The sequence below is a fragment of the Zootoca vivipara genome, chromosome 8 (assembly GCF_963506605.1).
Source record: "Zootoca vivipara chromosome 8, rZooViv1.1, whole genome shotgun sequence".
NCBI classification, from domain to species: domain Eukaryota; kingdom Metazoa; phylum Chordata; class Lepidosauria; order Squamata; family Lacertidae; genus Zootoca; species Zootoca vivipara.
Window position 1 is genome coordinate 31,634,608 of NC_083283.1, and position 26,331 is coordinate 31,660,938.

Here is a 26,331-nt window from a genome sequence, read left to right on the forward strand (position 1 = left end):
CCCAACTTGAAGATGCCAGGAATTGAACCTGGCATCTTTTGCATGCAGAGCATGTGCCCAACCACTGAGCTACAGCCTTCCCAATTGTACAAATTATACATGGGACTGCCTACCCTACATCTCTACCCATTGCTATTTACGGTAAGCATCCTTGCCCGTCCGTATCTTTACTGCTAACAACTGTATTTTCGGACAACAGGATGTCACAACCCAATGTTTAGTCTCTGAACATTTGGTGCAGGAGAGCCAGGTGTTTTCTCCAGGTAGCATTGGGCAGGGATGACACAGTATCATATTTTGCCATGGGGGAAGTTGGGTTTATCGCTGAGCCAGTGCATAAATTGCAACAGTGAAGGTAGTGTGCAATGCAGTTGCACCGTGTCTGTGGCTGCTGTGCAGTTGCAGTACAGAACTATTATCTCTCTATACTGTATTTGCACTAACCCATTGTCACTCTTATCACTGAGCATGCAAGCGTAGCCAATGGCAAGGGAAGTCTGGGAAGCCCCAAGCGAGCTGTCTGACTGAGCAGGCAGGCAAGCACAGTGATCATGCAAGGCAAGAGGGTTGGTATTCCTTGGTGGTCCAGGCAGGCAACACACAAACCCCATCATTGCTATTGCTATCACTGGTGGTAGGGAGAGCAATGAAAGGAAGGGGGGAGTCTTATGCATCTTTCAGAGCTCAATTCACCTGTTGACTATATAGCCTTGGAGAAGGAGACGTTGCAGTGAATGTGGCTCTGGTAAGCAAACATTGGGCAGTCAGTGAGGTACTCTCCACCTGCCACAAAGCCAGCTTGTCCTAGCTCCCTCCACATGACCTGCCTGAAATTAGGCCCCCCCCTCCATCATCTGCATTACAGAGACAGTGCCTTGGATGACACCCCGACCCTTAATCTTAGCCACTTTTATTCAACCTGGTACCCTCTAGATATTTTGGACTTTAATTCTGATCATCTCTGTACATTAGGGCAGATGTGACCTGGAGGGCACCAAGCTGGGGAAGGCTGCTAAGGAACTACTGCTGCCGTTGCCGTCACAAAGGGACCAGGTAGGACTGAGTCCTGGTGTCATCCACATTGCTTTGAAAATGCCCTCAACAGATTTTCCTGGGTGTTTGAGCTTGATAGTTTGTCCTCTATCATTTTTATTTAAATCACATACCATATCTGTTGGAGCACTTGCTATGAGCAGGAGAAAGACTTCAGCAGCATTCAGTTGCTTTACACTGGCAATTTCCCCTTTCCAACTGGGACTGAATGTTCAACAGGCATAGTCTCCTTACAAGTTTTCGTACAGCAGAAACATTAGGGTCCACCCTGAGGACTTGCAGATGACAAGCAGTGGTCCACAGTTCATTGAATGTATGACCTTGAAATATGTAACATGATCACACAAATGCCTTCTGTTTAACCCCCCCCCCCAGATGCTACCAAGAATCTACAAAGCTTCCGTGTCAAATAACTCTGACATTGACTTCCTCCCACAGCCCTCAATATCTCCTTCCAAACATTCACTCTCTAAAATCTCTCTCTTCCCTAACAGTCTGGTTCCTAGTTAGGAACTATATTCCTCACAACAGCATCTATGTACTGCAGCTAGTAATTTCTAGCTCTTAGTGCAACAGCAGCCAGACATGTCACTCTTTGCTAGTGGTTTCCCAGGCTTGCTCCAACCCAACCCAGAACCTTGTGAGCATTTAAAACACATACAAGGAGTTGCTTAAAGAACAAAGTGGCTCACTTTAATAACCACAAAAGTTGGTCACTATTTAACATGACATTCTAAAAAAAAAAGTCACCACAGGATTCGGTTTATAGTAAATTTACAAGCGGATGGTATACATTTAGATATAGAGGTAGAAGTTCACCATTACAATATTCCACTAATACAGATGCTCAGATTCAAGGCACAAAATTGTGTGTTTTTTTACAAACAAAAAACCCAACTGCTTCTACAATGTGAACACTCGTGAAGAGACATTTACACACCCTTTCCATCCTTAAAACAGTCAAGTTGCATCCAGCATTATTCGTATCTTTGCAAATTAGCTGGCATAAGAATGAAGACTTTTAAAATCCACCTTGCTTGATTTCTTTTGAATTTTAGGCAAGAGTTTGGGTAAAGTAATATTTACATATGAGAGCAATGAGGGGGCGGAAAGGGTTTTGCCATGATACTTGGCCATAATTTAGATATGCCATTGCCACCTCAAAACAAAAATTAGCTTTAAGAAGCTGCCAACTTTAAAAAGATTTGGGGTGGGGAAAAGAGGGGAGCCTCTCTCAGTAATGGGATGAAAAAGTCCTGCATTACTTCATTCCAAAAACTTCATAAAATGCACATTTTCCAGTTGAGTTAGGAAAGATTTAATGTTCAATGGATGTAGGTATTACACAGCAGAATTTCAATGAAATTTATCTGTTCTACATAGCCTGGGTGAAGCTGTGAAACACCGTCCCACTATTTCACTGCATTTGTTTTAAAATGTTTGCCCACAGAAAATACAAGAAAATATAATAGTTGCTGAAACAATTGCATCTTCTGGTTGAATGGCCATCTCAGGAGCAATCTTACAGTTTGTTTACAAAAGAGTAGAATGTTACTGTACATTTAGTGAAGTTTCAAAAGGGACAAGGGTGACCACTACATTTTATAAATTCACTTTGCCCATCACAGTTTCCAAGAATTCTATTACTTTATATACAGTATGTAAAAACATTGATTTTCTGTTCACTATACAGGTATAGGATCCAAGAGAATACCACAGTAAAATGTTAACTATTGCATCTGCTAACTGCAAGTGCACTTCACAATTCAGTCATTAGGTTTTGAACATAATTCAGCTACAAACACCAGTCCTTTGTAAAACGTTAAATTCCATTTTTTGCTTCATTGTTATTTGTGGCCTGTTTTCGTTGAGCAATGAAAGGGTACATGCACTTGTCTGCTCCCAGAAACCGGTACATACACACAACTGCTTCAAAAGGCAGGATGCTAAGAGGGGGAAGAAAATAAGAAATGTTATGAAGCAAAACACTTTACCAATTGTCATATAAAGAATTGTTGTTGTTGTTGTTGTTGTTAATTAAATTTGTATACTGCCCTTCATCTGCAGATCTCAGGGCGGCTCACAACATAAAAATACAACATAAAAAGGTTAAGTATCAATGATTACATATGATGCATTTATTTATTTACACATAGTATTTTTTAGCTTTCTGGCATTTGTCAGTCTGCAGTTACTGACCTCTCCTTGAAAGCATAGTAAGAAAAACAGACAAGAGACAATGCGCTATTTTCAGCTTAGTCCCTTTTGAAATAATCTTTTGTACGAGTAAACAAAGCCCCGATGCAATAACAATAATTGATTACTTTAAATATATGACTGCATGACAAATGCTTAAAATGTAAGATAGAAATCAGGCCATTTTAGCTATTAGAAGTTTATATTCAGATATTGCTCCCCCAAATTTCTGAGCATTGATGAAGAGCCTCACTTTTAAAAGAGAAATAGACAATGGGAGACCTAGAACACTTCATAGAAATTTCAGGGTAGCCCTCCCATCAAAAATTGAAGTTCCACACTGATGTTTAATTGAAGGAAATTTTTTACATTGGACTACTTTTTGCTATAATTGGGCACTATGTAGAAACCTTGCAGAGATTAGATAAATCAATACTAACACTTCCAGTTTTTTGTCTGTTTTTAATAAATGCATGCCTTTGTTGATGCCAGTTTTCAGTTTTAAAAAACCCCCAGAAATTTGAATTCAACTGAAAAGCAATACAGTGGTCCCTCGGGTTAAGAACTTAATTCATTCTGGGGTTCCATTCGTAACCTGAAACTTTTCTTAACCTGAGGTACCACTTTAGCTAATGGGGCCTCACGGCACCGCCACACGATTTCTGTTCTCATCCTGAAGCAAAGTTCTTAACCTGAGGTACTATTTCTGGGAGAGCACAGTCTGTAACCTGAGGTACCACTGTAACTTCTTCAGATCCAGGATATTTGGCAATGGAATTATTTGTCAAAGTTGCCTACTGAAGCAAAGGCTATAGCTGCTGCTGCCTCCATTAGCTTCGCTGTGCAAGAAAGAGCTTGTGCCAATTAAGCTGAATTTGTATCATCAGAAGGCAAACAAAGGGGGTAGGAGTTCTCCAGATCTGAAGCTACAGTGCAAGAGCAGATAACTTAGTGTTGATTAGCTCCCCCAAACTAAGGAGGCCAGGATGCCTCCACTACCCCCATTCCCACCTGTGGATTCCACAATATGGAGACTTAGCAGCTGGACGGAAGGGGGGTGGGTGGGAGGGAATCCTTTATTAAATATGAGTGCCAGGTGGGCCTAGTGCGGTGTAGTTTTTCTGCACTTCTGCAAACTATATACTATAACATTTCAAATATTACAAGGTCCAAGCGTTGGTTAAGTTCCTTAACACGTGATCCACATAGGCTGTTGTGGGGGATGTGTGTGCATTCTTCATATGCCAATATAAGATTAAAATAATTCTATTTTAGAACTGATGCTTGAAGTTAAATGACTTTTTGGGGTGAGAAGAAATCTCTCTCCTTACCACAGCCCATGAACTTTTTACCTTTTCTAGTGCTGTGCCATGAACAGAGAGAGCACGCCGACATAAAGGGCACCAAAGGCACCTTTCTAGACAAATCCTCAAGAATGGCTTGTTTTATTAATTCAGAGAAAGATTGCTGTATTTGGGATCCAAAACTATTTCACTTCCAGTGTAGTTATCAAAAACACTGTTTTCCTCTTGCCACGCAGCTTGACTTGTATGCATTATTCAAGCAAACATTATAAGTACAGTCATACCTCGGTTTAAGTACGCTTCGGTTTGAGTACGCTTCAGTTTAAGTACTCCACGGACCCGCCTGGAACGAATTAATCCACTTTCCATTACTTTCAATGGGAAAGTACGCTTCAGGTTAAGTACAGACTTCCGGAACCAATTGTGTACTTAAACCGAGGTACCACTGTACAGTGGTACCTCGAGTTAATAACATAATTCGTTCTGGAGGTCCGTTCTTAACCTGAGGTACCACTTAAGCTAATGGGGCCTCCCGCTGCCACGCGATTTCTGTTCTCATCCTGAAGCAAAGTTCTTAACCCGAGGTACTATTTCTGGGTTAGCGGAGTCTGTAACCTGAAGCATCTGTAACCAGAGGTACCACTGTGTAATATTGTACACTTGAGAAGTTTTTCCACCAACACAAGTTCCTACAGAACTTTTCTAGCTGTCCATTTATGCTATCAGCTAGGGTCAGACTAGTAAGAACAATAGAACTGTCCAAGATGCACACTGCTCCAATATACTGGGTACCCATTGGTCTGTTAAAAGTTATACAGTACATTAACTGCTAGCCAAGATTCCAAGGTAAATCACCTTTTCATGAAGGTGACCATATACATCAGGCGAGGTGTGCAAATCATAGGTTGGTCTGTAAGTATAGCTCTCATTGCTTGTTTTACACAGTAATCTGGCTTCAGTGGTGGAAGGAAAGGCTCAATTTCTTTTCTGAAAAAGAAAAACGAAAGCCTTGTTTTAGAAATATACATGCAGGGAGAAGATTCAGCCAGAGTTAAAGCCACTTTTTACTTCAAAGGGAATTGTTTAAGCTTAAATCCCATTGATTTTAATATGAGTCAATGGTTTAATTTGGGTCAGATTATGCCATTTGAAGCATTTCTAAATTAAAGTCCGATCTAGATTAAACAAGTCTGTACATTTACCAGATATAAAAGGCGTTTATAACACATCAAAAAGTGAAAGCTAAAATACAACTTGGCTTCAAATAATATTTGTGTTTCCCTGTTACATGAACAAAGTTATAGAGATCATACGTATATTCCGGCATATAAGACCACTGGGCGTATAAGACGACCCCCAACTTTTCCAGTTAAAATATAGAGTTTGCGATATACTCGCCATATAAGAAATATGACCCGGCGTATAAGACGACCCCCGACTTTTGAGAAGATTTTCCTGGGTTAAAAAGTAGTCTTATACACAGGAATATACAGTAATTATGTTTTGCAATGTAGATCTTTTATTGCACTTGACCCAAAACACATCATTTTTGTGGCAATTGATATAGCTGTATTATCTTTTTTACAGTTACTGGAGATGAGAAAAAAAAAAGTTAGTTTGCTTACCTAATTCTGCATCCTCTGAACATTCCTGTGTCTACAAGGTAAGGACAGACCAATGTTGTTTTAATGCCATCTTTTTCAGCTGCCTTCAGTTCATGGCTCAAAGATTCATGAAAACCCACTGCTCCATATTTACTGGCACAATAATCCTAGATTGATAATGGAAGAAGCAAGTGTGTAAATATAGCAAAAATAAAGTGAACAGATTTGAAAGCATCGTTCATGTTCCTATTGAATCATTATACCACTTAATCGAAGTCCTCTGAGTGGTGATAGCACTAGCTGAGATAATTTCTTCTCCTCTGTATTATTACGGTAGCTACAATGGGAAGAGTAACTGGGAGACGATCTTGCTTGTGGACCACCTGGAGGTGTGGGTGGCTTAGTCTGGTAATCTGCCACTGTTTATCAGCCAGGGATATGAAGTCTAAACTGCTTCTCCTTTAGCATTTCTATACCCTTTTCTGGCTTGCTTGCTTGCTTGCTTGCACACTAAGAAGTTCTGCTCTTTACAACCTGTTGCAGCACAATGGCTAAATTAGACAATCAATGTTGATTAATGGAAATTATTGTTGGGAGTGTGAAAGACAAAAAAACCACCCCCAGTTGTTCACAATTGTGCCTTCTTAATCAGAAGAAATACAGAACTAAAGACCACCGTTGATGTTTAAGTACATAAACACTGTATGTAGCGGAATGACCAATAAACGCGCTTTGTTTTCATTGAGTCACCAGCACTTATGATGATGACACAGCATGGGAGAGAGTGCTCCAGAAGTACTTAAGTGTGAGGCTAGGAGAGAGAGCAGACAGGAGGTAGCTTATTCCATTTTGATCATACAACTATCATTTTGAAATCTATGTCATGTCAACGGTATTTTAGTTTTGAAGTGCCTGAAGCAGGAAGGCTGCCTTGCAACATCTAGACCAGGGATGGGGAATGTGTGGCCCACCAACTGGTGTTGGAGTCTGGCTCCTATCATTCCTGACCATTGGCCATGCTGGCTGGAACAGATGGAAGCTGGAGCCCAACACCATCTGGATGGCCACAGGTTCTCCAACCTTGATCTAACCTTCACTATACCTACAATGGTCATTTTTGGTACATGTAATATGGTGCTGTATGGCATGTGGGAGGGGGGAACTATTAAATACCATACTACTGTACTGGTATTCCAACAACTGTTGCTCATTCTTATTCTCTGCACTGACACATCTGAGGAAGTCATTTCTAGAAACTAAAAAACCAAAACTGATGGTTACTCAACTGAATTCAAGTTGGACCTTGAGTTTTCAACAGAAGTTAGAGCTGTGAGCTTCCCAGAAGTCTGAGTTAAATCGTTTCACCAGCAGGTTCAACAACAGCATGAAGCATTTAGACATGCAAGATCAGATTTAAAGTAATCTTAACAAACCTCCACTCCAGCGGTACTGAATAGGCCAAGGGAACTTGCAACAGTCACAATGTGTCCATGATTCAATTCCAGCATTTTGGGAAGGAATGCTTTAGTGGTCTACAAAGCAAGAGCACACGAGTTTGTTACTTAAGTGCCAACCATTCATTGGCCTACTTCTGCATCAGCCAAAATACAAGACTGCAGGCAATTGAGTGAATGGTCCCCGGAGATAATTCTTACAGAAAAGCTGCAGCACCCTAAGTTTGATTACAATTATGCCCAAAGTCCAGAGTTTCCATTAGGCCAGATATACTTATCTTTATCCCAAAGTCAAGTAGCCATAACACACAAGGTTGTCTCTCTGTCCATCCCATTTTAGCCTCATAACATCCCTACGAGACTGGCACAAGGTCACCTAGAAAGCTTCATGGGTGAGTGGAGATTTTAATCTGTTTTTCCTCCTAGTTTCCCTCCCCTACTCTTTAATTTACACTGCACAACATCGGCAAAAAGCTCCTATTATAAGCGAGGAATGTGTGTTTAAAAATATGTATCTTGTTGTACTTAGAAATCTGCAACAATATATTGACATTGCTCAGACTAATGTATGGCTGTCTTGTTTTTCACATTGTAACAGGCATGCTAAGAGGCCAAACAACAACAGATGAAGTCTCCACAAAGCTCCATGTATAATCTCATCTCATGACACCTGCATATTCCTCCATGGACTTTGCTGAGATTCCACCTGCAGAAATATATTTGAAAGATTAAGCCATCTATAATTACTTTACAGCAGTTGCTTTGCAGCTGCCATGCAGTTGCAGGAAGTGACACTGTGCTAGAATCGCATTTCTGCCAAATTGACTGCATCTGTAAGCCAGAAACAGGGCTCATTTTTAAATTGCTACACCACTAGTTCTGTTTTATTAAGGAAGCGCCCCCCCTCCCCAATTCAAACCAATATTAGCGGCTTTTAAAGTTAAGTGGCTTCGTAATCTAAACAAACACAATCATTTTGAAATACTGAAAGCTAAAAAGGTAGGGAATTTTCTTGAACTTAAACCACTCTCCGCATTTGTTCACTAGGTAACTGACAGCCTAAACAATTTCAGCTAGAAAAAAGACTGCTGCTGACTCAATCTAATTCCATTCTCATGGCGTCTCTGCCTTTTCCAATCAGAGACATCAAAACAGTTTTGCTCTAAGAATGTTCACATGTTCTTGGTGAGGCATTTCTGTTCGCAGGTGATAGATGACTAACTCAAACCTCTGAACACCACACAAACATGTGTTTTCAATGGGCAGCTAGTGGTTGACAGAAGATTAACAGGTTCTCCCATTCTCAGTTTCTTGCCTCGGCTCTTAATGAAGGATTTGCTACACTACAGAACTAACCTGGTTTGCTTGAGTTCCCCCACACCCCGCCCCCATCACCATCCTTTCAAGGAGTTCAAAACATGAGCCTTGTAAGTTTTGTTGCATGGTACCAAGTGCTGCCAAAATTCTGGGTCAAAACTTATGCTGGGAAGTCGTACTATGCAAGCATAATATAGTGCATGCTGTCCCCCTCCCCCCAAATAATGTACATTTTAAGCCTGTAGTTATAAGGAAGAGAGATCCTTAGGAATTGCACTGCTATTCCTGTGTTGTTCCTCTCCCTGCTTTTTGGAGAAGCTGCCACCAAATAATTTCACCATCTACCACACTTGCAAGCAGGGCAAGTGATGGAAAATGACTGAAGGACCGAGGAAAGGGCTGATATTGTTTCTTGTAGGACTAACAGTATCCAGCGCTGAGCCTTTTACAGAAGAGAGCTTGCATGTTTTCAAACATATTTCTGCAGCTACCGCTACAAATGCAGAAAACTTAATATAAACACTCAGTTCTCAGGGTGTGCCAACTGTTGGACTCCACCAAGTCCCCCACACAAGTTCTGTGTGCCCAGATCCATGATCAACCATCATGTTTTGAGTTTCCCCCTCCTCTTGAAGCAAGAGTCATCTGCAAACATCTTCGGTATCAACGAAGACTGGACTATGGCTTCATTTATTGCCATGTGAGGGAACGGTTTATTCTAGGACATCATGGTCTTTGGTACAACACAATTCTGCAGATGTGGAAGTTTTAAACAAACATAATTGTTCAGGAGTAGAAAGTAAAAAACTATTTTGAGCAGAAGGGAAATGTGAGAGCAAAAACTGGCATGCTGGATAGGGGTTGTTGGGGCTAGTAAGTTGTACTTACTTTCAAGTCTCCTATTTCCCACTCTATATCTCATGCTTTCCTTTACTTCATTAGGGGGGGGGGGAAGAGATACTATTCATAGGAGAAAGATTGTTGTAATATAATGACATGGTGTCATTGTTCCCAATTCAAAATTTAAATCAGTTAATCTCCATTGGTTGCCTAGCTTCATTTTGGTTCTCAGATTGCTATCATAAGGCTCTTCTGGCTTCATTTACTGAAGAAACCTCTCTCTCACACACACAGAAGGGGTTAGACCAGACTTGTTCTCCTCTCCTTAGAAAATAATGAGTTCCAGTAGAAGCTCTCACTTGACAAAGGGAACAAGAAGTGATATTTGCCAGTTTCCTGTTCCCTTGCTGCACTATTCTAGAGGGTCCTCCAACAGTCCAGAGCAAAGTTTTGGGAAGTACAGAGTGGGGAAGAGAAATCTTGAAAAATCACCCCTCTGGTAGGAGCATTTTGTGACTCAAGTCCTGCACTCATGAAGTCTGGATCCAATTCCCATACCACAAACCCACTCAGAACCACCTTGATTAAAGTTGCTCTCTGTACGGTACCTTTAGTACACTGAAAATAGAAACAAAATTTCATTTTATGAAGCTTTGCTAGAAATGGCTTCACATGTAGCCCTCTTCCTCCAGCTCCTTGAATCATAACACCATGTAGTAATGCAATACATCTGAACTCAGTTTCATCTGAATTCTTTCCAGGATCTTCATTAATCTCCACGACAAAAGTTCTATAACCAATGCTCTGCAGAGCTATAAAAATCTGGTACAAACATTTTGTCCCCAATAGAAGCCAATAACCATGGAATCGCAGGATTCCGTTTTTCCTGGACTATACTATACAGATCAGCTTGAACAATCCTTTGGGAGGAGGTAGAAACTCCCTACACTTAGAAAACTAGCAGGGAGAGGGCTAAACCTGGAACCCTCCTCTGACACACTAGTTTTCTACATGCAAAGAAACTTTGCCTTCTACCGGTAGGGCTTGAATTGCTTCTCCACCTCCTCAAACAGCAGACTCCATAGTGCAGTCCACTCCTCAATCATGTAACTTGTTGCCGATTCATGTTGATTAGCTCTTATTTAGAAGAGAAAGGCAGTTGATATGTGGGGCAGAACCAATTTAGATACATTCTAGTGGGAATGTGTGGATTAGTCAGCAGTCATAAATTACCCTTTAGAAAGTTTCTTATCCTGATGACAATATTCTGCAAACAATTTTTACCATTTTTAAGATTAACGTTATGGACATGATCATAACAAGAACAATGAAATCAAGTTGTCTATAATCCTATGGTTATGAGGATATAACAAAGTTCTTCTACCACAGCAGCCAATCAATCAGTAAACGAAAGTTCAAACTTTAATTTGTGTATAAAAACCAATGGCTTTTTGGAGACAAGTTTATGAAGCTGAATTATTTGCTTGTTATTTTATAGTCTTGGGAAGATACATACCATACAACGTATTTTAAAATAGTTGAAAGATTTTTATAGCTCAAAAATACCGAGAAAGATGAAGTACAATCGCTTGTTAGCTACTTTAAAAGCACCCAGACAATAGTATAATGCAAGAATGGAAGAGCAAATTTTTGAACAGTGCTAAAATGTGTGTAGCAGTAAAATTGTGTTGCAGACTAACACACACACCCCAATAGCTGCCAAGTCTCCCGTTTTTCACGGGAAACCCCTGGATTTTAATCAGTTTCCCGCTGTTATCCCGAATTAATAAAAAAAAGTTCCGTAAATCCCCCGATTTCCTACCTGCCAGGGAGGCTCCTTCTGCGCATGTCTGGACATGCGCAAAACTGATTTCGGGTGCCGCTCTGCCCATGTCTGGGCACTGGAAATCAGGCAGCGCCGGCACCGGAAGTTGCTTCTACGCATGTCCAGACATGCGTAGAAGCGACTTCCAGTGCCGTGCCACTGCTGATCCCGGATTTTTCAACGGGAGACTTGGCAGCTATACCCCCCCCCAATCCATCAGGTAAGATGCTAAAAAGTAGTGCCCTATAGCAGCACTGGAATCTACTTAATGGAGCAGTTGGGAGGGACAATGAAAATTTCATATCCTCTTGGCTCTGTCCTGTTAACCAGCTTCTTTGCACCATCCTGACATCATGAAAGAACTGGTTTAACTGGTTAGACAGCCATACAAGGAATTGCCTCAATTTCACACGGCAGCTACTCTTACTCTCAGATAGGGAGAATTCAAAATGACTTACCAAACTGTTCCCCACCGAAACAACTTGAATACAGTTGCTAAAAAATGTGCTGAAAGTGTTTAATCTGTATAGATCTCTGTAGGATCTAGGATACTATGCACATTTGATAATATGAATAGGGACAGAGTTGCTGAATACACCAGTGTCCTACCTTAAGTGCTAATAAAGGTTTAGAATTCAGCAGATAAAGGGACGCAGGCTCCCACGGCAGTTAAACCACAGAGCCTAGGGCTTGCCGATCAGAAGGTCGGCGGTTCGAATCTCCGTGATGGGGTGAGCTCCCATTGCTTGGTCCCTGCTCCTGCCAACCTAGCAGTTCGAAAGCACGTCAGAGTGCAAGTAGATAAATAGGTACCACTACAGGGAAGGTAAACAGCGTTTCAGTGTGCTGCTGTGGTTCGCCAGAAGCGGCTTTGTCATGCTGGCCACATGACCTGGAAGCTGTACACCGGCTCCCTCGGCCAATAACGCGAGATGAGCGCCGCAACCCCAGAGTCGGTAACAACTGGACCTAATGGCCAGGGGTCCCTTTACCTTTATTCAGCAGATAGCGCTATCCACTTTCAAAAATCTTCTCTGACCATGAGGCCTAGACGTGCATGCAAAGAGATGCCAAAGGGAACACACACCTGCCTCTGCTTCCTTTTTGATGTTGTCTTGCCCATGTCAAAATTTAAGAGGGTAAGCTTCTTTGGGCAGGGACCTGCCCTCATTATTTGTAAACTGCGATGATAACAATAGTCAATTATCCAATATTTGACATATTCAAAGCAGACCCATTGAAATCAACTGGCGCAAGTCAGCCCATTGTTTTCGTTGGGTCTCCTCCAAGCATGACTTTAATCACCCAGTAACAGCTAACAGCTGCTTGAAATACCAAGCCTTCAAAGATGACAAAATTAGTGTAAACTACTCCTGTGTATATTAGGAGCACATTCAGTTTTGTACCAAGAGTTAATTGATTGTCAAGAACAGAAAGGGCTTTCCCAGTGATATCCTCCTACTTGTGAAAGTCTAACCTTTTTCAGTCCATGGGTTGTATTCATTGTGGGCTAACCCACCAAGGGTCATATCCCAGCGGTAGATGTGGCGAAATTGAAGTGGGTGTGGCCATCTTTGTCTCTCTCAGGAAAATTTTCCCCTCCCCACTGTCATGGTGGTAGAGGAAGCAATTTTCCTTCATATTTTCCTGAAGGAGCGTCTCCACCCCCATTGTTCTACCCGGACACTGAGGTCCAGCACCGAGGGCCTTCTGGCGGTTCCCTTGCTACGAGAAGCCAAGTTACAGGGAACCAGGCAGAGGGCCTTCTTGGTAGTGGCACCCACCCTGTGGAACGCCCTCCCACCAGAGGTCAAAGAGAACAACAATTACCAGACCTTCAGAAGGCATCTTAAGGCAGCCCTGTTTAGAGAAGCTTTTAATGTTTGATGGATTTCTGTGTTTTAATGTTTCGTTGGAAGCAGTCCATAGTGGCTGGGGGAACCCAGCCAGATGGGCGGGGTATAAATAATATATTATTATCACCCTCTCAGAAAGAGGAAGGAGGAAAATCTTGCCAATCTGCATCCCCATCATGGCACTGGGCTGAGCACCACCCAGTTCCATGGAACAGGCAGACTGTATCCTCTCCCTGCAAATCAGAATAGCAGGGGGGAGTGATCAGCATCCTCACTGTGGTGCTGGGCAGAGGTGCTCAGCCCAGGACTATGATGAAGATGAAGATTGTTTCGTTCCTGGCTGGTGCTCTTCAAAGTTGCAAAGTTGGGTTGGGGGAATCAGTGGGCCATTAGGGAAGGCTTAGCAGGTCAGATCAGGCCCCTAGGCCTCCATTTCACTACCCACTATTTAAAGGGTAATGAAATACAACACCACAATTAGTAAATAGCCCAAAATAATAAAACATAATATCCTGTATTTGCATAATATCCTACCAAGGGAAGGCTTCTGCAGAATGTGCTGTAAATAAAGTAATAAATGCATAGGTTAACAGCAACTGTCAGTCTACAACATTCACCAATAAGGTATTTATGGAAACATGAGGTGGGGCAGAGAGGAGAAGGGGAAAGGAACACACGTCTTGTTAATGAGACCACAGAAGTTGGGAAGGTATCTCCAGAGTTTCTAGGGAGTGGGCTAAGAAGTGGGTTACATCCTAAGATTATCCCTGCAGGAATGGGTTGCTCAAATATTGGCTTAAGGAGTCAACAAATCAGGTTTTGATTCTCACAGCCATTTGTCTGCCACAGAAACCTTAAACCCTAGCCAAAGAACTAGGCTAAGGCTAGAATAGGAAGATTGCAGCACTGCCCGATACATTCTTTCAGCCCAGCCAGACGCTGCCACTTCCATAGCATGCGCCAATGGTTTTCAAAACTTTCCATCTCCAGCAGTGCCGGATTTATGTATAAGCTAAACAAGCTATGGCTTAGGGCCCCACTCTTTTGGGGGCCCCAACAAAATTTAAAGGAAAAAACAACACCTGGGTGTACATTTCCAAAATGTAAGATAAAAACAAATAAAATAAAACCTACATATAGCTACAGTGTTTTGTGTTGTGTAGGCTCCTATGATGTAAGTAATGGGCCCCGCCTGCTATATAAAGGGCCCCATTGCCTTCAGTAGCCTAGGGCTTCATCAAACCTAAATCCGGCCCTGATCTCCAGGGAACCCTTTCCACATAGATGTGCTTGCCATAAACATCCTGTGCTCTACATTGGACTCCAAGGAGTATTCTGTTCATGTGAAACTCTGTTGGCCAGGCTGTTGGAATTCACCCTTGTCCAATGTAAGCCAAAGGTGAGGCCTGGAACACATAGTCTTCTACACCAGGCATAGGCAAACTCGGCCCTCCAGATGTTCTGAGACTACAATTCCCACCATCCCTGACCACTGGTCCTGTTAGCTAGGGATGATGGGAGTTGTAATCCCAAAACATCTGGAGGGCCGAGTTTGCCTATGCCTGTTCTAGATATTTCTTTCTTTTCTATATCAAAGTTTATTTTGGAACATTTAAATCTATTACTTTCTTTGAGGAATTATTAGTTGAGTTTTTTCACCTTACCAATATCTCGTTTCAGGGATATATAACGGCATAGTTTTGTTTTTACGCTCGTTATACATTTCCATGATTGTCTTTTTTGCCATTTTGTTCTACACTGAAGCACTGGAAGAGGAGAATGGCAGAGATAGGCAAGATATCTGGGGAAGGTACCGATTACTCAGTGGTCCCCGTTAAGGTTCTGAGAAATGCTAGGATTGCCTGAAAATGACTTGTCTATGCTATTATCTGGGTCAAGGACGTGGGGATAGATGGATAAGTCTTGAACACTGGCAAACTTCATGATGCAGGCTTAGAACTTGCCTATGTACACAATCCAGCATTAAGATTTCTGGCCTCTGAATAAAATAAAACCAATTACATTTAACGTCAGTGGCAAGCTCCAAATTGTTTAGCCATTGCTTTACTACTATTTCGTCTATTCAAGACAGACGCACACAGCCTACCCTAATTCAGGATCATCAGGAAACAAAAGCAGTTGGCACACACTTAAAAAAAAAAGAACAGCAAATAAAGAAAAACCTGTAAAGGTTAGTTTATTTTTAGGTATAGAATCTAAACAGCCAAGCCCCATTAAAGGAGTCACCTTTTGTTTTGCACAGCTCATTATATGTTGGAAGTTTCTTAGCACCACAAGTTTAAATCCCACTTACTAATGCATTCCATTGACTTGCGAGAATTCCTTACTTCATTTTGAATAGCCCCAGAGCCACATTTCCATTTGGTTATGAAATAAATAATGTAAATATCTATACTGCCCCCCCCATACCAACTCATGTGTCATTATTCTTTGTCACTCACATACACATAAACATGTTTTCTTAAGAGTGGTAGATTTATATTCTGTAACTGCAGTGACCACAACCTCCTCTCCAAGAACCCATTCATCCATTTATGCTAAGTCATGGCTTAAAGTTTCGTGTTATGTGCAAACCAGGTCACAGTATGTACTTCTCTCTCAAATAAGAGACGAAGCTTATGAGTGGGCGGGGGGGAACCTGTTTGCCTAGATCCTTCTGACCCTTGGATCTAGCAAGTGTTAAAATATAAGCCAGGCTACCTTCCTGCGTTGAGGTGCTAGCCTGGGTGATGAGCCATTACACTCAATACACATTACACATATAGTGTACACATTATCAGTGTTAGATTCTGACTAGCCCAAAGGGTATGAGCAAGTTCCTTTTTGCATAGATAGAAACCCATTTTTAAACGGAAAATAAATTTGCATGAAAAAATTGCCTTTCCAGCACTAAGCTGGAAATGCTGCTGCTGCTGCTGCATTTTATAAATTGGGTTTCTATTGGGGTAGAGCAGGAGACTCTTAATCTCAGGACTGTGGATTCGTGCCCCATGTTGGGCAAAAGATTCCTGCATTGCCGTTGGTTAGGCCAGATGAGCCTCGTGGTCCCCTTCCAATGCTACTATGATTCTATGAAAAGTGTGAACCTGCTCAAGCTCTTGATGCAGGGTGGGGACCCTCAGTCCCTGAGGCCAAATGCGGCCCTCCAGTCCTCTTTTATCTGGCCCTCAGAACTCTCCCCAGACCACACCTCCTTACTCTCCCTGCTTCACAGCCCCAAGTGTTTTTGTCTGCTGGAATGCATCCCTGAACTCTGATCATTTATCTTGCTTGGATGTTAGGTGAACTGAAATCAGTGCTGCCGAAGACAAGGATCTATCTATCTATAAACATAGGCTCCTTCACTTGCAGTGTGAAATGGTATTGTCAAGCAAGAGCTCCATCATGGAATATTGCCAATTGTGCGGCTCTGCACTACTTATTGAGGGATACTTTTGCTCTAATCCGGTATTTAAAAGGTGCATTACTTTCACCCTGCCCAGTTAAACAAACTTGAGTGTTGCAATAGCTTCATCTCTATGTTGCAAGAGCGCACCGCTTAAAATCCTAGAACAAGAAATGTTTGTTGTTGGTTATGGCTTGTGGCTGTGCTCAGCCTTTTTGCTTTCCTACAATACTTACAAATCTGCCCCCTTTAGGCCCGATCTTTGAGCGCTGCATGGAAGATGGTATCTAATCATCCATGAATGAATCCCAAGAGACAATTTGGCAAGCTGTTATTAACAATTAAATGGCTAAACACGGCTCCTTTTTAAAGGAAACATACAGTAGTATGTAAGCACAGAAGAAACAGTTCTGGCCTGAAGGGATTGTCTAGAACTTACGGACAGACAAGAGTGGAGTGTCAAGGAAGTTAGGAAACAGAGTGTGTGGGTGTGTCATTCCCAGGGAATCAAGGTCTAGGGAAAATGAACCTGAGCTGGTTAAAAATTCATTCTAAGCCAGTAGAGTTTAGTGTGAGGCTTCTGTTTCAATGAAGAAGCCAACAATGCATTTTCCCCTTCAAGCAAATCTCTTGTTCCTTTCCAGAAGGATGGTAATTTCAGAAACAGAAGGATGGAGGACCCAGAAACTTGAACAGGTATAAAAGGTACATGGGCATGTGTAAATTATTTTGAATTACAGTTGGATGGAGGGATAAAGAGATACCCAGGTGTGGGGGTGGTGAAACCTCATTTGCTTTGAAAAGGATTTTCAGTATTTAGCAACTTGTAGTAAGCAGAAGCCAAGACCTTCAAGCTACAGGGTGGGGCAGGCACAGGACAGAAGCTAAACTCACCAACCTCTTCCTGTTCACAGGTAGAGATGTTATGCATTTGAAGTTTTATTTCCACTCCTGTTCTGTGCATTCCATCTAATCTATCACAGTTCTAGGATACTGGGCATCCATAATAGTACACAGTAGGGTTGCCATAATTTGAAGAGGAAAAAAGAGGACACATTTGCCAGTGCCTGGGGGGGGGGCTCAGGAAGGGGTGCGGGAGAGAAGATGCTGGCCTAGATAGCCCCATGGTTTGACCCTGCAGGATCCTTTTTATGGTCCTATGAAGAGTCGTAGCTGGGGGGCACACCGCAGGGCCGGCAGCGTGTCTGAGCACGAGGACATTTTGGCAAATTCAAAAAATCGGCCAGGACAGAAATTTTACCCGTGCAAAAAAGGACATGTCCTGGAAAAAGAGGACATATGGCAACTCTAGCACACAGGGAGAACCCAGGTTTAACAAGAATAATGTCCAAAATAACAGTAGTTATCTTACTGAAGTTCACTTGTTAATGAAAGTGTCTAAAAGATATTGAGGGTGAACTCACAAGCAAGCTCCCTGTGCTAAAACGCCGGTTGGTCTATATTTAGATTTTTGCACAGAAACCCACCCCCCATTGTCAGCCTTTGTGTTTAGTCAGTCAAACTGTTATTTCTAAATACACAGAACAGTCCATAGTACTATTAAGCATGTTGTACTGCCTGGCATCACCTCAGTTTGCTCTGGAGGAGGCAAAAAGCCAAAGTGCAGGCTCCAAATATGGTAGATATATACATGACATCTCAAAGCTATTTTTAGCTCTGCTTAAATGTTTCCATAAAACAGATTTTAAAAAGCAGGAGTGTGCCACCGATTCTCACACTGCCTTCCCTTCTAAGTGAATTGCCCCTTCTCTCCTACACTCTGCTTCAGGTATAGAAGGGCTGGCCCAAGACATTTTGGCACCTGAGGCAAACCACAAAATGGTGCCCCTCACCAGGGAAGAAGGGACTAGTGAAGATCTACATCAAGAACAAGGGTGGGAAGAGACCAGCAGCATCTCCTATTTGCCAAGCGGCCACTGTAGATGTGGCATGAGGGGTGGAGGGCTGATGAGTCAGCCTCCAAGGCATCCCCAAACTTCAGCCCTCCAGATGTTTTGGACTACAATTCCCATCTTCCCCAACCACTGGTCCTGTTAGCTAGGGATCATGGGAGTTGCAGGTCAAAACATCTGGAGAGCCGCAGTTTGGGGATGCCTGCTGTAGCTGTAGCTGCTAAAATAGCAGCAGCAGCAGCAGTAGCGGGGAATGCTTTCCTTGGATTTGCTGCCCTAGGGCTCCTGCTGCCTGAGGCAGTTGCCTCAGCTTCCTTCATGGGTGGGCCAGCCCTAAGGCATGGTGTAGGTAGGTGTAGCCCGATGTATACATATCTGTACTAACAATGACTAATGATAACTAAGATTGCCATCATAATCAGAGCAACAAATCTACATGTCCTTGCATGAGGGAATCCAGGTGGCATTGGGCATGGTTAACAGTGATAAAGATTCAACACAGAACATAGAAAGAAGGAGGACCACAAGTAAGAGGAAGGGAGCAGGCAAGTCTACAACACACCATTTCTGCTAGGCATGATTAGTGGCCAAGGAATGTCATGTCCACTCTGCACCAATCCTGGAGACTACACTCCTGAAGACTGTACAAGCACCCTCATTTTCAATGGTTTTCATAGACCTAATGCAGGACTTATATTGGGAAGTCTGTTTTTTTTAGAAGATGCTGCAGTTTGACATAGGCCATTGCTATACACAACAGATACAAAGTCTGTTGAATTGGACACATATCAAATAAGGCAGGTTCTACACCACCTGCCAACCTAGTTCAATGAAGAAAACTTTGCCACCTTTCTTGAGAAGTTGGCTGGCCAAAACAAGATATGGACAAGTTACAGGTTCCAAATAAGCCTGCAAATATATGACGTGAACATGGCAACATTTTATCTTTCAAATGGAGCAAATGAACTTAGCTAACACCCTAGGTACAAAGAGATACCCAGGCAATATTGAGAGATACCTCACAATATTGAGGGGGTAATTTAGCCTCTGTGCAAGACCCAGATTAGTACAACAGGCAATAACTTCAATAAGTGTTTACCCTGCTGAAGATCTCCTGATCAACACACAACATAAAAACCATCACACACCGTAACCTTGGGCTTACACTGTCATAAGGAGATAGGCAAACGTGCATAGGATGATATCCTAGGAATTGAATGCAGTGGAACTTACTTTTCAGTAGTCATACCTAAGATTACTGTAGTCTGTAAGCAAGCTTAGATGCATACCAAGTGAGATTCAAGCAGACCACTCATACTTTCACATGGGCAGAAGGTCAAGTTGATAATATTCTCAACAAAGCATCGCAACATGGCCAGAGGAGGACATCATGTATGTAGCACTAAACCATGGTTTAATGTTACTTGAAAGTACGGCAAATAAGAATTTCCTGCACCATCTCCTACCATGCTGGCACTATAAGAGATATTGATAAAGAATTCTAGAAAAGATTATTCATACTGGTATACATAGAAGGTGAAGCAGTATCACTGTTCAAAGGGCTTGATTTGGATGCACTGACAGTGTTTATTCTCTGGATCAACAACAATCCTGTTTGGAACCACATTCCCCAAGAAAAGCAGTGTTTGTTTCTTATCACTTGTGGAGGTGATTCATCTCTCTCTCTCTCTCTCTCTCTCTCTCTCTCTCTCTCTCTCTCTCTCTCTCGTGTGTGTGTGTGTGTGTGTGTGTGTGTGTGTTTGACAGCTGTTCCCTCATTATGCCTCAAAGAGCTTTGCCTTTTCTTCATTATAGCAGAATCCAGAAATCTGAAGCAAGTGGACACTATTTAATTTCACCAAGGTCAACCAACTGGAAAAGCCAGTGTAAAATACCAAGTACGTATACTGAATTTGAAGCACCAATGTACCTACTAAAGGCCCTTCCTAACTTTTACTTCTTCCGTTTCTTTTGCTACTTAATTTGCAGAAATTAATGATTGAAACATTCTCTTCCTGTGTTTATATTGTTCCACATTTAGGAAACTAGCAAATGTATTCAGTTACCTAGGTCTGGGAAACAAAAGAACAGCTTGAGCATCCACCTCAGAGAATAATTTATTGATAAAAAGCATTCATAAAAGGGTTGTGGGTTGCCACTTGAAACTATACAACACTGCATGACAAGGTACTGACTTTAGCTGAAATAGGCCTGTCAAGTTCAAGCCAAATAACAAGGGCAGTTATAACTCCAGACTCCAGAGCAGTGCTTCAAAGGGGAAAAGAGCTTGAAATGTCTTAGGCCAACCCCAACATCTCTCACCACCAAAGGCACAAGCGAACAGCAGAGAACCTACACAAGCAATGCTGACAAACCCCGCCACACATATTAAGCAAAATAGAAACATTGCCACCCGACCCCCTCCCCGCTCCCTCCATTTACCTCTCTTCCCTTTTTCTTCCCAGTGTCTCAACAAATGAAACTGCTTTGTAAAAATGTTATGAGAGACATTGCACATATCTTTGTAAACCAAGAAAACCTTTAATAATTTTTTTTAAAAAAAATGATATTCAAAACATACCTAAGGCTGCAAAGCCTTGGGGGGGGGGGCATTTTCTGGTTTCCCCCACTGAACAGAGTGGGACTTCCTTTTTCAATAGACATGAACAGCACTGCATTATTAGGTTTTCATTGTTAAATTAGGATTTTTAAATGAATCCTTAGAATACACAATAATGTTGCAAATTATTGTTGAATTAGATGCCTGAGGCAAGAGCAGCTGGGCAGTCTAGGATCCGCCCATATTTTAATGACAATGATGTCATAAGTGACCACTTCCAAGAACTCTAAATTTTTACAGCTATGCCACAAGCATGCATTTACTCAGTTACCAAAGTTCCCTGTTTTTACAAGTATAAACCGGGGGGTTGCATTTCATTTCTGCAGAAAAAGCCCTCAGGCTCATTCTAATTGTAAAACATTTAAACCAATATCTTCTGAATTGTTCAAATGGTATATGATGAAACTGGATCTTCCTTCAATTCATGCTTTATTCATTGAACAGTATGCAGCATGGTTCTAAAGGGTATGCTAGACATAAGGAACATGAACCAGTCTACTCTCCTATCTTAAGATAGACACAGCAAATATTTAGAACTCTCAGTAACACGGAGTTTGCAAAGTATTTCAACAGTATAGATGCTGTAATTGACACTGGATATTATGCAGTGGATTTTGAAGGAATTTTTTTATTAAATTATTCAAGAAAATATTTCTGAATATAGCCTGGTATTTAGGCAAATTCTTTAAAAAGTCACTCTTTATAAACATTGGTCCAAGTCTTCCCAGGAAAACAGAGGAGAGAAAAATTGCAATATTCTCTGCAGAACTGTATTGCCCCACACTCTTTAGGCTGCAATCCAGTATGCACTTACCTAAGAGTAAGTCCCACTGAGTACAGTAAATTAATTCCAACCCAACATGCATACAGTAGAACTTTGGGTGGAAAAAGCAGCACTTGCTCAAACTCTATGTGGATATCTTACACTATACTATTTAATGTGGTACCATCCAGCTGCCATAGACTACCACTCCCATCTTCCATAACCTTTGACCATGCAGGCTGGGGCTGATGAGAGCTAAGAGTTCAACAACATCTGGAAGGCACCACAGTGACTACCAAAGACTTCTGTTTTACACTATTAGTGATGGTTCCGCAGAAGAATCAAGGGAAAGCTGCATAGCTTAGTATAAAAAGTAATAAAACCAAGACGCCTGCTGTTGGAAAAGCTTCTGCATGGGACTTTTGAGCAGATGCTACCATTTGTGAGTGATAATATTGGGCTCAATGGACCAACGACTCAATCAGTGTGGCAAAAAGGCCAGCCGATATCTCTATATACCAGGGGCTCTGACCCAGACAGCATTAGCCACATTCAGGTCCCAATGAAATCAACAGGGTGAAAGTTTGTTGAGACTAACTTGCCCAACTGTTGTTTTTAGTTTAACACAATTTTCTCAGGATCTGGCTCAGTGAGTAAGATGGGCAAAGTAACAGAAGGCTCAAATTATGCAGTGCTGTCACACAAAAACAAATGCTGTTCTGAACAAATTGTGATTTCATTTTATAGGGAACAGACAGACTAGATATCAAATGTAGTAACAGGAATAGAGATACTTACCCAGAAGTGTGCGTGGCAGTTAACCATCATGGTCCTTTCAATAAGCTCATCAGGACATTCCAGGAGATGGTGTCCAGAAACCACACCAGCATTATTAACCAGGACAGAGACTTCACCAACTTCTTTGCGAACTCTCTCAGCAGTTGTGTATACGTTCTCTCTTTTGCTCACGTCACAAGTATATGTGTGGACTTGCAAGTTGTAGTGAGGTACCACTTCTTCACCATGCCCAGCTACTTACAGGAAACCAGACAAGCAAAGGGGGGGGGGGGAGAAAGAATGAAAACTATTGTCAGGTACCATGCAATGCTTAAATATCAGAAAATAAGTGGACAGCTCGATCCACAAACCACCTCAGATGGAGTATTTAAATCTGAGGGTATGGGAACATGCAGCCTGAATGTTGTATTTACTTAGAAAGAAGTCTTACTCAAAAGCCAGTTCCACTGAGTTCAATGGGACTAACTCCCAGGTAACGGAGTCTAGTATTGTAGTCAAATTGTTGTTGTTGGCATCAATCTCTCAAGAGAATAGAAGAGTGTGCCAGGGGTAAAGTCAAACCATTGGAGAGTTGCAGCACAAATATATCAGACCATTGCTTCCCATGTGTATCACACGGCATCTCATACAACCCACAACCTGGATTTCTGTGCAATAGGCAGCAAAGAGTATTCCCATTTCACCACTCACAAGATTTACTGTTGGTTTACTATCCCAAATACGCCCAGACCTCCTTTGCTATCTCTACTTAGTGTTCTCCATTTAATGACCTTATTAAATTCCATTGCAATAAATTATTTCCTTCTCGTCTTCTTCCTTTCCAGGAATATGCAACAGTCATATGGGTAGAGCATAGCAACTCAGTGTTAGAGCTTATGTTTTGCATGCAGAAAGTCCCACGTTCGATCTCTGGCATCTCCAAGTAGGACTAGGAGTGTCCTCCATCTGAAACCCTGGAGTCTCACTGTCAGGTAGTATAGACAAAACTGAGCTAGATGGACAAAAGGCAGCTTCCAATATTATTAGTAAACCTTTGGTTAATCCTCCCCTCTTCTGATTCTTGGTTGTGCATTTCAGATGGGGTGGCCAGACCTTTACACAGTTTTCTTAAAGTGGTCAACGAGGGCTCATTTGCTTTTATTCCTATTTTAGCACCTGCACATTCAATTTAAAATTTGCAAACCACTGCAGCCCAGCATGCCAAAGCAAGAAAAGTTCCTCAATTTCTGTCCTGCCTAGAATTTCTGGAATCCGAGATAACTCGGATACAGTATTTGGGGTATTCAATGAAATGGACCAACATGACCCAGTTAAGTCCCATTAATTTCAGTGGGTCTACACCAATGAGAAGTTAATTGAATACCAGTCATTGCCTTTAGCGTGCCGATCTCTGCCTCTGTTAAAAATAAATAAATCACTGCATCCCTCCCAAAACTTCTTGGGTGGCAAGAATGGAGAATATTCCCCTAAGACCAAGTGGTTAAAAAACCCCACCCAACACTTTTTCACACAATAGGAGGACTTACGAATGCTTGCAACTCAGCCACCCTTGATAAAGAGGCAGGTACATGTAAAGTCACTCGGGAGAACACTACAAGCTGTAAAAGCCGTTGTCTCTTTCTCTTCCCGCCCAACCATGTACAGATCTGTGTGCCAGAAAAGCATCCTATCAAAGAACTCCACAATCTGCCTTATTGCCCTGAGCAGCAGCACCATATTTCTGTTAAAGAGAAGACGCCCCTTACCCCCTGAAGACAGACTGATCCTCAAAGTTAATCTAGAACTTTGTCCAGGTATCGGCAGGAGGTCTCTGCACAAGAGCAACGATCCACGAGGTAACAGTTTCAGCTACTATTGCCGCTGCTCTTGAAATGTTTTCTCTTTCCTATACCCTCTTCTCTCCAAATCTTGCACTTTTTTAAAAAAGCACCCAAGGCTGCAATCCTACACGCTTACCTGGGAGTAAACCTCACTGAACTTAATAGGGCTTATTCCCGAGTAGACGACGCGCAAGAGCGCGCTGTTTTTTAAGTATCGATAGAAAAAACCTTTGCTTTGCTTTTCTAGAAGGAAGTGGCACTTGATTCTCTTGTTTGCCTTTTAAGAACCCGGGGCTTCCCAAGCTCATCCCCGTCCCCACCTCAAACTTCCTCCCGCCGGTCGGTTACCTTTCTGGGCAGCGACCACGGCTTCCTCGGCGATCTCCCGGTAGATGTGCCGCACCATGCCCGCCGTCTCCTCGTTGCTCTGCGTGTTGATGTCCCAGAGCACCAAGCGCGCCCGGCGGCGGGCAAACTCCAGAGCGAAGAGGCGGCCCAGCCCACTGCCAGCGCCGGTGATGAGGCACACCTGCCCCGCCACGCTCTTTTCCTTGGGGCGCATGAGCCACTTGGCGGCGGCCACCACGAACGCCCAGAGGACCTTGAAGGTAACCACGAAGAACTCCAGGATGATGTTCATGGTGGCGGCTCCCTTGGAAGGGGGTCGGGCAGCCGGGAGGAGCAGAAGCGGGCGACTGAGCAGCAACAGCACCCACAGCTCGCGGCGCTACTTGGGAGTCCCCCCGCTTGGAGAAGCCGGGAGAGCGCGCGCGCCTCGACAATTCAGCGAAGGGCAGCGCACCCGAGCATAGGCAGAAACTGCCCGCACTCTGTCTCCTCGGACAGAGAAGGGAGCGCGCAAGCTGCTTCCGCGCTTAAGGCAGGAACTCTGCGCTAGGCACCGGCCAAGCCTCCTAAGGGCGTTCGCAGGCACCTCAAGGGCCGCCTCCGGCTTCGCTCTTTCAGACGCCTTCGGTGGCGGCGGCCACTACTTCTTGCTACGGCACTGTAAAGGGAGGGCAAATCTCTCAGCGCCCTCCTACCCTGAGGTGACCACCGCGAGCGGCAAGTTAAAGGAGCGCACGGAACAAGTTTCCCTCGGAGGCTCCCGCTGCGCTTCCTCCGCGCTCTCAGAACACACAAGCCCCGCAGAACTCACGCGAAGGGGCGTTCGGCTGCCACCTTCCCAGCTCGCGGAAAAGGCTGAACGGTGAGGCGGCCGCAGCGGCTGCTGTTGCTGCTACTATTACTACCCCTCTCACGCTCCTCGCGCCTTAGCCCTACCTGTCCCCTCCGCCTCGCGGCTGTGCCCAAGCTCAGCACCTCGCCCCTGAAAGTGAACATTTTCCCACCACTCGGCGCTCTATATAGCCCCGGCGAGAGGAAACCAGGCCCCCCTCTGCCAACCCTCCCGCCCCCAAACCCACCATCATCCGTGCTTCCCAGCCCGGCACCGCCTCCTCGTCGCCCACTTTGCATTCCTAGGCCTTCCCCCGTCTATTCCCGTCACGTTTCCGCCCAGCAGCGCCGCCCTCATTTATTAAACGGAGAGCCTAGTCCGG

General features: G+C 43.1%; 1 protein-coding gene across 1 annotated transcript; it reads right to left on the reverse strand.

The window, feature by feature from the left end:
* Positions 1 to 1,720: 1,720 nt before the first annotated feature.
* Positions 1,721 to 26,217, reverse strand: RDH10 (retinol dehydrogenase 10). Its single transcript, XM_035124505.2, has 6 exons — positions 25,118 to 26,217; positions 22,950 to 23,182; positions 7,591 to 7,689; positions 6,179 to 6,324; positions 5,409 to 5,540; positions 1,721 to 2,999 (listed from the first exon to the last, which is right to left on the reverse strand). The coding sequence occupies exons 1-6, from the start codon at positions 25,407 to 25,409 to the stop codon at positions 2,876 to 2,878; spliced, it is 1,026 nt and encodes a 341-aa protein (XP_034980396.1). The 5' UTR covers positions 25,410 to 26,217; the 3' UTR covers positions 1,721 to 2,875.
* Positions 26,218 to 26,331: the final 114 nt, after the last annotated feature.